The sequence below is a fragment of the Hippichthys cyanospilos genome, chromosome 6 (genome assembly GCF_059441005.1).
Source record: "Hippichthys cyanospilos isolate Australia breed blue-spotted pipefish chromosome 6, RoL_Hcya_1.0, whole genome shotgun sequence".
Lineage (NCBI taxonomy): Eukaryota > Metazoa > Chordata > Actinopteri > Syngnathiformes > Syngnathidae > Hippichthys > Hippichthys cyanospilos.
In genome coordinates, this window is record NC_142374.1 from 10889069 (window position 1) to 10904119 (window position 15051).

The 15051-nt window shown below is 37.2% G+C and overlaps 1 protein-coding gene across 1 annotated transcript in view; it reads right to left on the reverse strand.

Annotated features, from left to right (window-relative positions):
- The window catches only part of cdh13 (cadherin 13, H-cadherin (heart)), a 249822-nt gene that overhangs the window by 118859 nt on the left and 115912 nt on the right, over positions 1 to 15051 (reverse strand). The window contains exons 5-6 of the mRNA XM_088417738.1: positions 12785 to 12790; positions 12515 to 12667 (exon numbers count right to left, since the gene is read on the reverse strand). Of these exons, the coding sequence (XP_088273864.1) occupies positions 12515 to 12667; positions 12785 to 12790 (159 nt within the window). The remainder of the gene's footprint in view (positions 1 to 12514; positions 12668 to 12784; positions 12791 to 15051) is intronic.

Here is a 15051-nt window from a genome sequence, read left to right on the forward strand (position 1 = left end):
CGCTCCACTGTAAAATGTGGGTATTCACCAAATGTTCCCCTGGCCCCTACCCATATGCTACATATTATGAAGTATATCTGTAAATTCAAAATATCTTACCAATGTGGCAGTGTTGTGCATAGGCTTACTGAATTGCACCATAACTTCCGACAGCATTCATTTCTTTGTACAAAACGTTTGATTTATTGCTCCTAGGCAAAGAGTTCAAATGTGTTCTTTTTGACAATGACTTTTTACCCTAAAAATGATGCTTCTCGGAAAATGACCTTTTGTGAAGGGATATGGCGATGTGATAGACAAATAAATGGGAGTGGAAAAAAAATGATGCTTCTCGGAAAATGAACAATAAATGGGAGTGGAAAAAAAATGATGCTTCTCGGAAAATGAACTTTTGTGAAGAGATATGGCGATGTGATAGATAAATAAATGGGAGTGGAAAAAATTCACTACAGAAAAGATGCTTCATCCTTATATTAGATTATTTTATCAATTACAGTTTAGTCCTAATTTCTTATCTAATTTTCTTTGAGATTTTAATAATAGAAAGATGAGTGCTTTACTTTTCTAGGTTTTATCTAAAGACCAAGGCAACAACGGAGTATGCGAGGAAGATTGGTCTCTTGCATAGCACCACCTTCTCAGTCTTCCCTCTCTCAATAGGTTATGCATGACATCACATACGTATCCTCGCTACCATACACTGTTCCACTGCACACTCTATCACTCTCATATTATAACTGTCAAATCAAAAGCATAAGGAGCAATGGAACAACACACACACATATACACACACGCAAACACACGCACACGTACACAACTGAACTTAGTTTATTGGACATATGGATGCATGCATAGTACTTCATTTGTAATTCTCTTGGTTGCATCGAGAGGAGATGGGTTGAATTTCAACAAGGCCAAAAAGGATGGGAGAAAAGGGCCCACATTAGCACACAGAGAATCTGACCTAGGGCATAAATAATCATAAGACTGTCCTACAGGGTGAAAAGAGATGATCCGTTGAACTTCCTGATTTAGAACACCATGTGGAATGTTAATGAAATATAATGTAGGTACAGTGTTCAAAAGGATTAGGCTTAACCCAGTAATTGTGAGTCAACATCAAGCCTTTGATGTGTGTCCTATTAACTAGTTCACTCTTTATTCAACTACAATAATTGAAGCATAATACATATAACCAGGCAATGGTCTAAGACCTCTTGCCTACTGTTAAATATTACAAATAATTCAGAGCGCTTATTTTTACAGATGCGGGGAAAGTTATTAGTTTAAAAAACAGACTGACTGATAACGTTCTAAAATGTCAAAAACAATAAGAACAAGAACAATTTCCTTTAATACTTTGAAACAAGTTGAGCAACACATTAATAACTCCCAGCTGTTTTCCCAACAACCCAGCTGTTTTCTCATTGTTAGAAATAAATCCACTTCTCCAGGTTGTGTTAAAACTAATGGCTTTCCGGAAATATTTTCATTGACGGATTTGTAAAAAGCTACTGTCTGAACGGTTACAAACCAAAATAGATTACTGTATGATATGAACTACATTTTAATATATGATTTAGATACGATTCAACCAATATGAATAGAAACTGAAAAGGATAATGCTAAGCCTTCCCATTGCACTGCACTGTCATTGACTGGTTTTCCATTTCGCTTAGTGTTCATCTCCCACCGTGGCAATAAAGTCACCACCCTCTCCTTTTGTTGCTGCAGAGGATTGAAACGTGCAGCATGTGCCGGTTGTTTCCCAAATATCCCTGTGAAACTGCATGGTAGTCGCTCCCAGGTGAGTATAACTCATCACCTTCCAAACACTCCTATGGCTCAGTCACTTTTAGGAGTTGGTGTTCCACACTGCAGAAACCTACTTCTGCTGTTTCGAGAGTGAACAGAAGAACAAACTACCCTTCCTTTTAGTTCTCAATTCACTGCTTTGGACATAAAAAGGGAGAGTTGATTAACCAAAGTGAATCAATGATTCAATGCAATGATTCTTTTTGTCATCGGCTGTGTATAGTAAATTAATATTTTTGTTTTCTTGTTTCGTTTCCCTTTCTCATGGGATTAGCTGTTGCTAGGCTATAATACCCAAGGGGAAATGACTACATTACTTGTTTTTATGACAGTCTTGGATGACGTTGGACAAGATGTGATATACACCGCAAACTGGTCACCAGCCAATCGCTGGGCACCAAGCAAACAATCATTAACACCGTGCTATTGTTTGCTTTGTCCCCGATGCATAATTTTTGCCATGGGACGCATAATTTCAAATCAATGTGTGTTCACCGGATGCAACATTTGTTTTATAGTGGCATTTCTAAACAATTGTTTCACATGAAGCAATAGCAGCCTGCAGCAGGGGCATCCTCCTCATACTCTTTGGCTGCCTTAGCCAACTTCTACTTTGATGCTACTTTCAAGGAGCATTATCTCAGACATCATTCAAGGTCGCATGCGAGTAGTCTATCGAGCTAAAATGTGCGTCAAGAAGGCATATACCGTACAGTTAAAGACAGTTCCAAGTTGATTGAGTATCATCATTGCAACTTAACTCGATGGAGCACCTCAAAACAACCTCTAAACAGTGCTGGACTGGAGTAAAAATCTGTCTTATAAGAAATAAGACCATTTAAAAATAATAATGGTAATAATAAAGGAAACAACACCTAAGCTACACCTAAACTACAACAGTGCTGTTTCTCATGTTGTGTCAAAAGCCAAAAAAAGAATTTTATACATGGGCAGAAGAATCACAGCCAAAACAGTGTATGCACATTTACAAAATGAAATTTACTCCACATAATGATACCTGGTATTAAGATACTAGCTGCTTGCGTAAGCCATGTCCTTGCAGCCAGTTCGAAATCTTTGATTGGAAAAGTGCAAGCCTCTGTCATCTCATGTATTTTTAACGCCTGTGTTTATTGTTTAAAACCCATACAAATGTGGGAAAGAATATTACCGTGATGGTAAATTACGTAAACGTGCTCATGTAGCCATTAGCAATAGGTTGCTTCTTATGAGTGATTATTTTGAGTACAGATTTCTTTCAAAATCTCAGGGATTCTAATCTGAAATTATCCATTCATCACAGCAGAAAAAACAACCACTGATTGTAAATACAGATAAAAATAGCTGTTCTTGGAATGGGGAGAAGCTGAATAGAAGACCGGGAGGAGGTAAGAGTTGAAAAGACAGAAAAATGGGGCTCTTCCATTTAGCTGGCAAGATAAAAATAAACATAATCCCTCTTGTAAGGGTATTGGAATTGACACTAAGGCCTATGGTGTATCATGGCACCAAGGTATGTCTTTGAAGGTACAGGATCATCTTTTGTCTGACACTGATAGGATTGCTTGATGGGATGGTTAACATCTTTCCGTTACTCCGTTACCCTGTGCCTGATGGCTGGGCTTGGCTCCTTTTGCGGACGAGCTCCATGAATGGTGTATTCTCACCTGTACATCAATGTGTCTCTGTTCCACCTTTTTAGTTATGTTGTTCTCTTGGTTAAACAAGTATTTATATTCAAGGGTGTAGGGCTACTGGGATGGGTCCAGATTTTGGGCGGGTGCTAAGCAGTAGAGAGCGGATGGTTGGCGAGAGGGAGGGGGCTTGTTAACTTTGGCAGCAGTAATGATCTGCCGGAAGAAGATGAGAATTTTTGATGAGTAATGGAGACTGGGACCGAAACGAGTCCTTGAGGAATTTCAGTAACTTGGTTCAATAACCTATCGAGGCACTTTATCTTCCCCACAAATACCCACCTAGTCGTGTAGTGATGCTCTACCTGATGGTAAAACACGACGAAAACACTGTGAGAAGGCCAACTTCAAAATAAACCTTAGTTTACTGAATAATAAATGGACATGAAGTTGTACCCAGCAACATGAAAGCAATTCACAAGGCTTTCTACTGCAACTGTTAAGCATTAGTCAAGGGTGTCAGCTTGTCTCCATAAAAATACATATTTAAACCAAAATGTTATTATTTATTATTGTTATTACGATGTTAAAACGACAAGAATTCTCATTCATGGCAGTGAATGAGTTAACAAACCATGCTGATGCAAATGTGCTTGCAAATTTGTCTCAGAGCAAAATTTATGGAAAGAGATTTGTCTAGTCTAATTTTTACTCAAGATGAAAGTAGTCTACTGTTAAGGCCAGTTTGAAGAATTAAAATAAGGTTGACTAAAAATATATGAAGGGACAGTGGGAAGTTTACAGCCCCTGGGTTTTGATGATCTTGACCACAAAAAAAAAGATTAAAATGAAAAGGTTTTGATAACAATCTGAAGTGTGATCAAAGCACATTTGGCAAGAGTAAATTTTATGAATGCACTGATTTTATAGAACTGCTATGGAAATAAAGACATAAGAAAGGCTACTTTGAAAAGACACAGTAAAATATAAGTATTTGTCTATGACTGGTATTTTCAGCAACAGTAACCGTAAACACATATGTCAGTGGTAGATCAAAGACCATGTGGTCACTCTGAACAAGGCCAAAGATAACGCCAAAACATGTCACGTATAACCTCTTAGAAACTTTTAAGATTTTAAAGTTTATATTTTTGAATTTGAAAGTTTTTAAGTCATGCCACTGTCTGATGAAAAGCAAAACATCAGTTGACCATGTGGCTTTACAGCATCAAAACATTACGTAAATAAACACAAAGTATAATTATGTATTTAGTTATTTAATTTGTTTATTTATTTGCAGCCTATTTCAGATACGGGATGAGTCTATGTGTTGCAATTTTATTAGAATTTGGGCATTCTAGAGGTCTGTTTGCACAGGCACCTTTTTATATACAGTACACACTAACAATGTGGTGAGTAGTCTGCATGTATGTGTGTGTGTGTGCTGTGCTTTATCTATTGCCAACATATAGATACTAAGTGCACATGAGGCCTATTTCCCTGTGTGCAGGCCAGCGTATCGTGAACTCTAAAGCCCAAGAAATTACGGTCCAGTCAAGCAGAAAACAGGAGAAGGATTTGGACAAACGTGTGCAGTTGCAACAACTCCAAACAGAGAGGACATTACATTGGCAGGCATAGCAGCTGTCTATTATATTAACTCCTGGGTAATTATAAGTGTGAAAGGGTGTCAATGCATAATTAAAGCTATATACTGTATTTCAGCCCTCTATTAAAAATACTAATTCTTTAATGATATGTAGGCTATCAAACGAAAAAAAAAAAAAAACAGTTCATCCATTCTTTATACAACTGAATTTTTTCAGAGTGAAAGCTGCTGCCTAACCACACATTCAAATGAATGTACAAACTGTTACAACAAGGGCTGGGAACCTTACATTCTGAAAGAGTCATAATAGACATCAAGACCCACAAAAACCTCATGACAGCTTAATTAAGGTTAACACTACATGTTGTTGGCTGTCTCTTTTGTTTACCTGTTTGTATTTATATAAAGAGTGTAGTTATGAAATAATTGAACTGCTACAAATAACACCATTTTTTTCTGAAAAGCAAAACTGAATTCTGAAAAAAGACATATTGAAGCTTACTTTCAAATGCAATAGAATATATATGCTTGTGTTCTTTGCATGTTTACTAAATTAAAGCAAAAATATACTGTCCACATGGAGCGAACTGAAATGCAAACCTGTCTTTGTCACATCCTCATTTTATCACTTATGGAGCATGCAGTTAGCTGTCAACTTGAATTAAAAAGGACTATTTTACCTACCATTGTAATACATATACAGTATTTGAAAAAGAAAAAAAAAGAAGCACAGCACCGGATCATTAGGGCTGTAGACTCTGTTTCAGGCACTGTACGCTGTCACCTATGAAGTGTGAGCGTTGTTTCATGTAAGTATAAATAACGAATGTTGTATGTAACATTAAATGATGTGTTTTTTTCCAGAAACCTTTCTTTTTTTTATTATTTATTCATGGGTTTCCTATAAGGGGTTAAGTATCTCCATAAATGTTTGTGCTAGATGTACACACATGTATGGTGTAGTAGCAAAATAGCTCATGCTATTTGTGTGTCTACAAATACTTTGATTTAATAGCATGTAGGCTTTCATGTAGTAAATATTCGCATATGCGGCTTTCCAAAAAGAAAGAAAAAACTTCACAAAAAGTACTAGGACTGCATTATCTAAGGATAAAACTTGTCCTTGTCAAGTTACCTGCCTTTTATTTTGTTTTGGCTTTTATTTTGTTTCAGGCTCTCCTTCCTCTGCAAGGGGGCGGGGCCACCGGGCACGCACACCTGTTGTCCATCTTATTACGGAGCTTTATAAGATGGCCGGCACTGATGAGTTATTGCTGCGTTTTTCCTTTGCAAAGCTCCCTAGCCGATCTGTGAAGCCCAGCGCTCACTGCATCACGTTCTGCCCTCTCGAGACAATTTGGTTTATACTTTGTGCTTGTTATGTTATTTTTTTCATGTGGATGATTTCTGTTGCTACTTTGTTTGCACCCGTTCTCCTGCGGACTCGCTCTCTCGCAGCGGCCTTCTTCCCCTTTGGACTTCATTTCTTTGTTTAAGCTGAAGACAACTTGCAAATTTGCTAATTTAGTCAGAAACATAATATATATTTAGTATTAGGCGGGCCAAGTAAAACGTTGGCCTCCCGGGCCTTGGGTTTTACACCTGTGAGCTACCAATATACCGGTTCGGTTTTAGGTGTTCAAATTTTACTCGTTAAAGGGCTGTTAAGCACGAAACATTCCCAATCTGTTCATCAAGAAGAAGACAAGAATGAAGAAGAAGAAGAAGAAGAATGAGAAATTATTGGCCTAATAGTGGCAGCTCCACTCTCAAGTTTATACATGGAATTTTGTTCAAGCATCCTCTGTAAACGGCATTTATGACACTATTACATGTGTAATCTACATATAACAATGAAAAGGCATTTTTAATGAGGCTTGATTATCAGTTGATGTAATTTTCTTAGCTTTACAAGCATACCCTGACATACTGTATGCAAAATAGGTCAACATAAATAGCTTTCCATTTACAAAGGCATTGTAACAAATTATTTTAGTCATACTTTGCAGGTAATGAAACACTAAAGTTTGCACGTTACGAAGTTAAAAATGTAATAATGTAAACATGAATACTGTAAGAGAGGAACAACAGGCAACTTTGACAAGCATCGTCAACAAAATCTAGACTATATGCGGAAAATTTTGAGAAACTTATGGTAAAAATGTGTGCCTATTTCATTCGGAGACTTTTGCTAGTATTTTTAAACGTCTAATTCCTATGATGGTTAATGGAGATTTTTTATTATTTTTATGGGTGCATCTTCTCACTGCATGGCATGATTTGACAGGCACACTATAGTTGAGGAAGAGATGGGTGCCTTTTAAATCTGCTGTCAAGACATCAGAAAAGTAGGATGTCATTTTCTTCAAAGTAAAAAGCTATATCATAGAATATTTATTTTTTTAAGGAATGTCACCACTTTGAATGGCACATGCTACAATTTCCAGGAATACACACACACACACACACATATATATATATATATATATATATATATATATATATATATATATATATATATATATATATATATATATATATATATAACAGTGTTGGGGAGGAGTAGTAATTACTGTAATGCTTTACTTTTTACTGTAATACAGTAATGAAATATTTTAAACACAAAAACATAGTAATTTTTTATTAGAGAGTAAAGAGTTCGCCAACAATGCCGTGAGATCGGAGTAGAAAGGTCCATGGCAAAATACTGTATTTACTTCCCACTCTCCTACAGCTGAGATGAATGCGGCAGCAGCGAAGGACAGGTTGAATATGGACAATACGTACACAAGATGGACGTATGCCCATTACTTTCAGTGTGTCAGAGATAAATACAAGAAGAATATGCAGTAAATGTTGGGTGGAATTTGAGCACAAGATCTAAATGGCTGTCCGTTTTGCCAAATAAGACCAGTAATTTGACATCGTGTTTAGAGCAGTGCTACAGTAACGTGAAGTTAGCAAAAAGAAAACACGTGGGAGGATTTTGCCCTCTCACTGAGGGATGCCACTTCCACCTCTAGAGGTTAGGAGATTCATTAAGAGATATGCTACCACTTTTCATGGTAAATGGACTTTCTCTTACTGTATATAGCGCCTTTCTACTTTAGGTACTCAAAGTGCTTTCCAGTAACTACCTTTTCCACTAACTTACCTACTGATGACACAGTATCAGGAGCAACTGGGGTATATAATAATAATAATAACAAAATAAGCCAACAGTGATTTTAACTGTACAAATGCTATTAATAATAGTCTATAAATAGTAGGTGTTTTGTATTTTCTTGTTTTGTTTTGTTTTATGGACATGCTGAAGTTTTGTATTGTTGTGATTGTAGACCATTTGCTTTAAGTTCTGTATAAATATTTATTTCTGGTTAGCGCATTTCATTTATGTGTGTGCTAGAGAGAAAAGTGCATTAGGATAGTTGGGTGTGAGGAGGGAAGCAGTAAAAGACATGACTGAACGCTATCCCAGTCATTGTTGATCTATTTAGTAGCAAGGCGGCAGAAATATTTATGACTGTCACAACGTGAGCGGACCCATGATTGGAAAAAGCCACTTTGAATGCTAACACCATCACCCGACCCGTGATGCTCAAACTCCATTTGTTAGCAGTGGAGTACATAACATAGCATTTTCATGCGTCAGGCGAGTTTGCAATAAACGACAAAACTTCTTTCAATGAGTACCAAGTGTTTGAATTTCCTCCTGTTTCTTTTTATGTGTAGTTAGTATTTTTTATTTTTTTTCCCTGTTGCACAGGCTTGACTTTCCAGAACGGGCTGTGTGACATCACGGCACAGTGCACTTACGACACTGTACAGAAGCCATCAGGAAGCGGATCGATTTCCTTAAACGTTTAATATTGATTTGGGGACATTTTATATCGATTTAAAAGACGGTAAATGAGAATCTCGATTTTTATGGGAATCAATATTTTTGGCACATCACTACCAACCGTCCATCAAACTAATCATTTATCTTCACGAGGGTTGCGAGTGCGCTGGAGCCTGTCATCAGGCAGCAAGCGGGGTACACCCTCTATTTGTTGCCAGCCAATTGCAAGGAACACAAAAACAAATAACCATTCACGCTCACAAACCTACCCAAAGGTGTTCAAAATACCTACTCTGGATGTTTGAATGCAGGAGGAAACGGAAGCACCTGTAGAAAACTCATGCAGGCATGGTGAGAACATGCAAGCTCCACACAGAAGCAATAACATCCAATCTTTCAACAGTTCTGCCCATTTTTCTCTGCAGTACTCCTCAATCTCTATCAAGTTGGATGGGAGACGTCTGCGTGCAGCTATTTCAAGGTGCCTCCAGAGATGTTCAATTGGATTCAAGTCTGAGTTCTGGCCGGCCCAATCCAGAATATTCACAGAAACGTTCTGAATCCACTCCTTTGAGATCTTGACTATGTGATTCGGGTCACTGCAAATTCCAGATGATTTTCCATGGAAAAAGGGTGCACCTGAACTAATCTTTGAGCTTCATGGCAATAGGCATATGTCCATATACATATGTAAATGTCATTCTTCTTAGTTTTCCGTTTTTAATGAATTTTTAATCAAAAACATATCCTAATAAATTTAAAAAAGGAAAAATAAATCAATTAAATTGTCGTATTGGGAATACTCCATCCATTCATTTTCTTAAGCCGCTTATCCTCGCGAGGGGGGCTGGTTTGCTGCTGTCTATCCCAGTCATCTTCAGGCAGTTGGCGGAGGACACCCTGGAGTGGTTGCCAGCCAATCACAGGGCTCACAGAGGCCAGAACCATTCACAATCACACCATAGGGCATCTTAGAGTGTCCAATACACCTACCATGCATGTTTTTTGGAATGTGGGGGAAAGCCAGAGAGAACCCACAGGGGCACTGGGAGAAATTAGAAACTCCACACAGGAAGGCCAGAGCGAGCTGGAATTCAACAAGGGAGCTCTGAGCTCATCCTGTAGTTACAACTGGGCTGACATGATAACCACTTTTCCACCTTGCCACCCTGGTAAAAGATCAATTTAATATAATTTGGAACGAGGTTGTAAAATGACAAGATGAGGAAAAAGTGAAGCACTGTGAATACTTTCCGAAAGCACGGTATGTGTTATCTCAAGATGCAGCCACCACTAACCCCACTCAAGTTCTCGGGTTACATGTGCTAAATTTTGCTAGACATTTTTTTTGGCATGCTCTTCCTTATTATTATTATTATTATTATTATTATTATTATTATTGTTGTTATATTTTGCAAACATCAGTTTATATTTTTAAATAAGTACAGTCAGTGACTGTCAGGCAATGCTAAATTATTGATCTTGACATTAATTAAATAGACATTTTTTTGAATTGCCAATTTGATTTCATCTAATGTTCTTTAATCACACATCAAAGCATTTATAAGCAGTGAAGCAAAACTCATACATTCGATGTGGTTGATAACACCTGCCAAATGTTAAATATTTATGAAATGGCAGGTGGAGTATAACCAAGGGAGAGTGGCTGCTGATGTGCAAAGTAATGGCACCTCCTGATGCCCTAATTTATTTTGCCTTTTTAGCTCATCCTGTAGTTACAATTGGGCTGACTGCATTATTCAAGGTGTCAGATTGATACAAATCGACCATGAGAACCGGACACAATGTATGCACTTATTTCTTTGTTATAAAAAACTGCCGTCTCTGTTACTTTTTAAAAACAACATGAGGCATTACAAAACTATTAGTTTACTGGTACCATATTGCCAACTGAAAGGGGGGTATTGATCAATTGTTCAACTGCGGCACTAGAAAAGATTGTGTGCATTTCCTCTCCCCCTCTTCGAACTGTGCATTTTTTCATGTCAATTGTTTGGTCAGGCTAACATTTAATTTAACAACAAAAATCATGTTGGAATAAGTGATGTCAGCAGGTTTTTCCTACATATCACTTTTCATGCCATTGTTTCTTTGGAAATTAAATAGAAATTAAATTCAATAAATCCAGTAGCGGTCCGTGCGTTTCACACTTATGCCTTCAGTGGTTTGACTCAAATAAATACCCCTAAGAAGCACACGTACGCATTACTGGACTACACAGGCTATTTTACGGAGCATTTAAACATCAATAAACCCATATCAGCAATTTAAAACTTATCATTATACGTGATACTGACAAAATTTAAAATAATTAAGAGACTAATTTCAAATTATTTGTCCATGAAGTTTTATGAAGTCCACCATGAGCAGTCACACTATAACAAAATTGTACGCTAAATTTCCAATCGCAGTTTAACATAAGAACATCATTTTATTTCTTTTCCACTAATTACAAAAACATATCAAAAAGGAAAAAAAATGTATCAATCAAATGCTTGACTCACCAAAACGGCTGTAGCGCACTTGTTTCAATACAAAATCTATTCTGAATTTCATTTCAAATAATAACTCTTTTTCTATTGATGATGCTGAAAGTCATATCATTCCAATTTCTGTTTTGCTCTTTTTCAGCCTTTGTGGGTTAAACAAAAAGGCGATTAGATTTGATTTTTTTAGCTAAATGTCCGCGGGTCTGGCTTCATTGTACGCAATGCCTATAGTGCAGATCAGCCAAGCAACACAATTAGCTTGATTGAGCAACATGTATTTTTTGTTATTTACTTAACTTTATGTAATGACTTCTAATGTTAAACACGGTTGATCAACATAGCACCGCCTCCCTTCAGTGAGCATCCAATCAAGTTACATTCAACGTGACACTTCCAGATGGCCACCTTATGACTCGATTGGCTATTGCAACTGTCTATTAACTATATGGGCCCATTCACATATGCCTTTGCACACTGCATGTGTCTTTGCACACTGCACAAAAGCCTGCAACTCTTGTTTGGAATGCCCTCAAAGGGGTCTTATTGCAGGCAGATTTCATACAGCCTGGCGACACAAGTTAGCTGAATTCTAATTGGCTAAAAACTCCTTAAAACTACAACACTAGAAGGAGTGTAACCAAATGGATATAAAATGACATGAAAAGAATAGAATATGGAAAATAATTGTATAATATGAAAACATGTATTATACATTTTAGTAAAACTGTATTTAAAATAAAATTGACTTTAATTATAGTTATTATAACTATTATGGTTTATTCAAGTTATGACAATGACGTCAGGTTATACTAGGCCAGCAGAGAAGGCCTTGCTCTCCCTAACGGTCCACCACTGAACATTTAAGATTTTAGTGACCAAAACTGGTCCCTATAATAAAACTGTGTAAAATAAATGTGTATAGTTGTTTTGTTTTTTTCTTTGTTTTTAATTATCTTTCTGTCACAAGAGTTACCAAATGTCAATTAAATGTGATCTTACACGATGCTAAATAATTAGATAAGATGCATAGTCTACTATTTCAAAAAAAAGTCCCTTTGCAATCTAATTTACAGTGGATTATGTGACATTCCAGAAGATTACTGACCTGGTATGAATCGATGACCTCTCGGTCCAGTGAGCGAGTAACTGACACATCTCCTGTGTCTATGTCAATAGTAAAGAGACCTTTGGGGTCCTGGTCAGCGCCGGGTCCTGTCAGTCGGAAAATGTGGTCCCACGACTTCTCTGTTGAAATCACCTGCAGGATAAAACACACACAGCAAGTCAAAGCTTTTCACATTTGTCTTTTGAGTCAAGCCATTTCCCGGATTATATTGTTGTGTCTCCAGAAAAAAATTTTGATAGGTGTACTCACATGAGACTACAGTTGCCAGCACCGTCCGTGAGCAGGCCAGTCAGAGGGAAAAACAAAAGTAATGTTACATTCTTACAATGTAAGTTTGGAGTTAAACAGTACAAAAATCATATAATTGCAACACTTCAAACTGAACGGGTATTTTAGTGCAGGGACACCAACATGACGAAGTGAAATATCGCTTATCGTCTAATTTTTTTTCTTACCATATTAAGTTGTTGGGATTCTTTATCTGTAAAACATGGTTTCAGTATATTTATATTTATATATTTATATTTAGCTGTATATATGTATATTTAGCTTTTATTTTGACGGTCTATTATTCATTTACAACAGAAAAAATATGAAATGAATCTCAAGACAATGATACCTTATCTGGCTATTACTGGTGTGTAATAAAACAAATCTCTGAAATCTTTGTGGGGGGCACAGGGGTGTAACTTTAGTATTATTGGCTTTACATTCAGCTTAACATTTACGGTACTACGGGTAAATTTTCACCCTTTCATATTGTTTATTTTTAATGAAAAGGACAGACTTGTTTTCCCACAAGTCTTGTTTTCCCTGAAGAAACAATTTTAGTTTAGATACTAAGTGAAAATCAGACCAAATAAAAATACAAAAAGTAAAATATACAAGGTTGAACAAACAGCCATCAAGCCACCCAAACCAATATATATTATATTATTATACAACTCTTTGAAGTTCTTGTCCAAGGTCATAGCTGGTTTAAAAAAAAAATGTCACAAGTGATGTGACCATTCAATCCTCTAGTCATACCGAGGACCACACGTTTTCCTTTTATTTATTTATTTATTTATTTATTTATGTGTTCGTTTTCTCAGGAACCCCACATGAAATTTGCCTGGGTAAATCCGGAGATTCCATGGATAGCTCGTTTTTGCATCACAAGATGCCCAGATTAGTATGCCATATTTACTTGGTTTACTGGACACATACTGCTGGAAGGGGCTGAAAGGGGCATATTCCACGGAAGGGAAGAAAACTGACGACTTGAGAAAAGTTGATGTCCTCGAGTGTAGTGCATGGTTAAAAATAAGATCCAGAAGCATACAGTACTTTCACAAATAAGCAAAGCTTGAAGTTTAAATCATACTCAGCATGATTAAGTTCTGAGACTTCAGCTCAATGAGCATAAAAATGAACTCATTTCTCAATTTACTCATCACTAATTAATTTCTTAGTTTTGCTTGTGATTTCGATTTACTATAGAGGGCTATACTGTATGTGAGAGAGAGAAAACAAAGTGTAAAAATAATATTTAAGGATAAAATGTGTCAAATCACTTGAAAGACATCGAAAGGTAACTTATAAGGTATTGCAGTTAGCTTAACTTTAGTCTAATCATCCAGCCATCCATCCATCCAATTTTGCTAGTGCTTATCTTTATTAGGCTGACTGGTGAGCTACAGCCTATGCCAGCTCCCTTTGGGATACTTTAATCATGGTGGTAAACTTTGTTATGCTTAGCTAAAAAAAAAAATGTCAATCTCCAACTTTCTACTCCTTGACTAATTTGCCCGTCAAACAAAATATGTTCTTTTGAAGAACAGGAATTCTGAATTCCAGTACCCATCATTGAACACAAACGAACATCCTTATTATTAATATGACTTTGGTTGGCACCTGGTGAATAAGAGGATTTCAGAGTGGAAAGGCAGCAAATCAAAAGGATTCACAGATGGCTCAGCGGCAAAACTGCAGGGAGGCAGCATTACCAAAATAAGGCATGCCGGCGTTAAATGAGATGTGACCGTATTACAGGGCTGACGACACGGCAACTTCAGGTGAAGCCGAAGTGAAGTGTCAGGGGAAGTGTATTGTCTCTACAAGATGCTTAGTTGGAGATGGCACAAACAGTACAAATAGTACAAGTACACACACTGACAGACGCAGGTGGTGGAAACTAAACATGAATCCAGGGGCATTGTGTTGAATCTGTTTCTCACTGTGAAGTGTTGGGGACAGGTGGCAAACGCCCCTATCACCACCATCGCGCAGTGTGACCCTCAGCTCAAATTAACTGCGAGGCAGACCTGAAAGTCGAAATGAGAAACTAACATGAAAATGAGAGGAAGTCAGTTGCTAATGTGCAATAATACTGAGCGGGAGCACCCAAGCACTTTGTAAAGTAGTAACTCTCCTTTCGGTTGCACCCACTGAGATGATGTGAATTGAATTTTCAGCCATGCAGCTGGTAATGAATGTCAAACCATGAAGGTTCGCCTGTGATGCTCGCAGTTTGT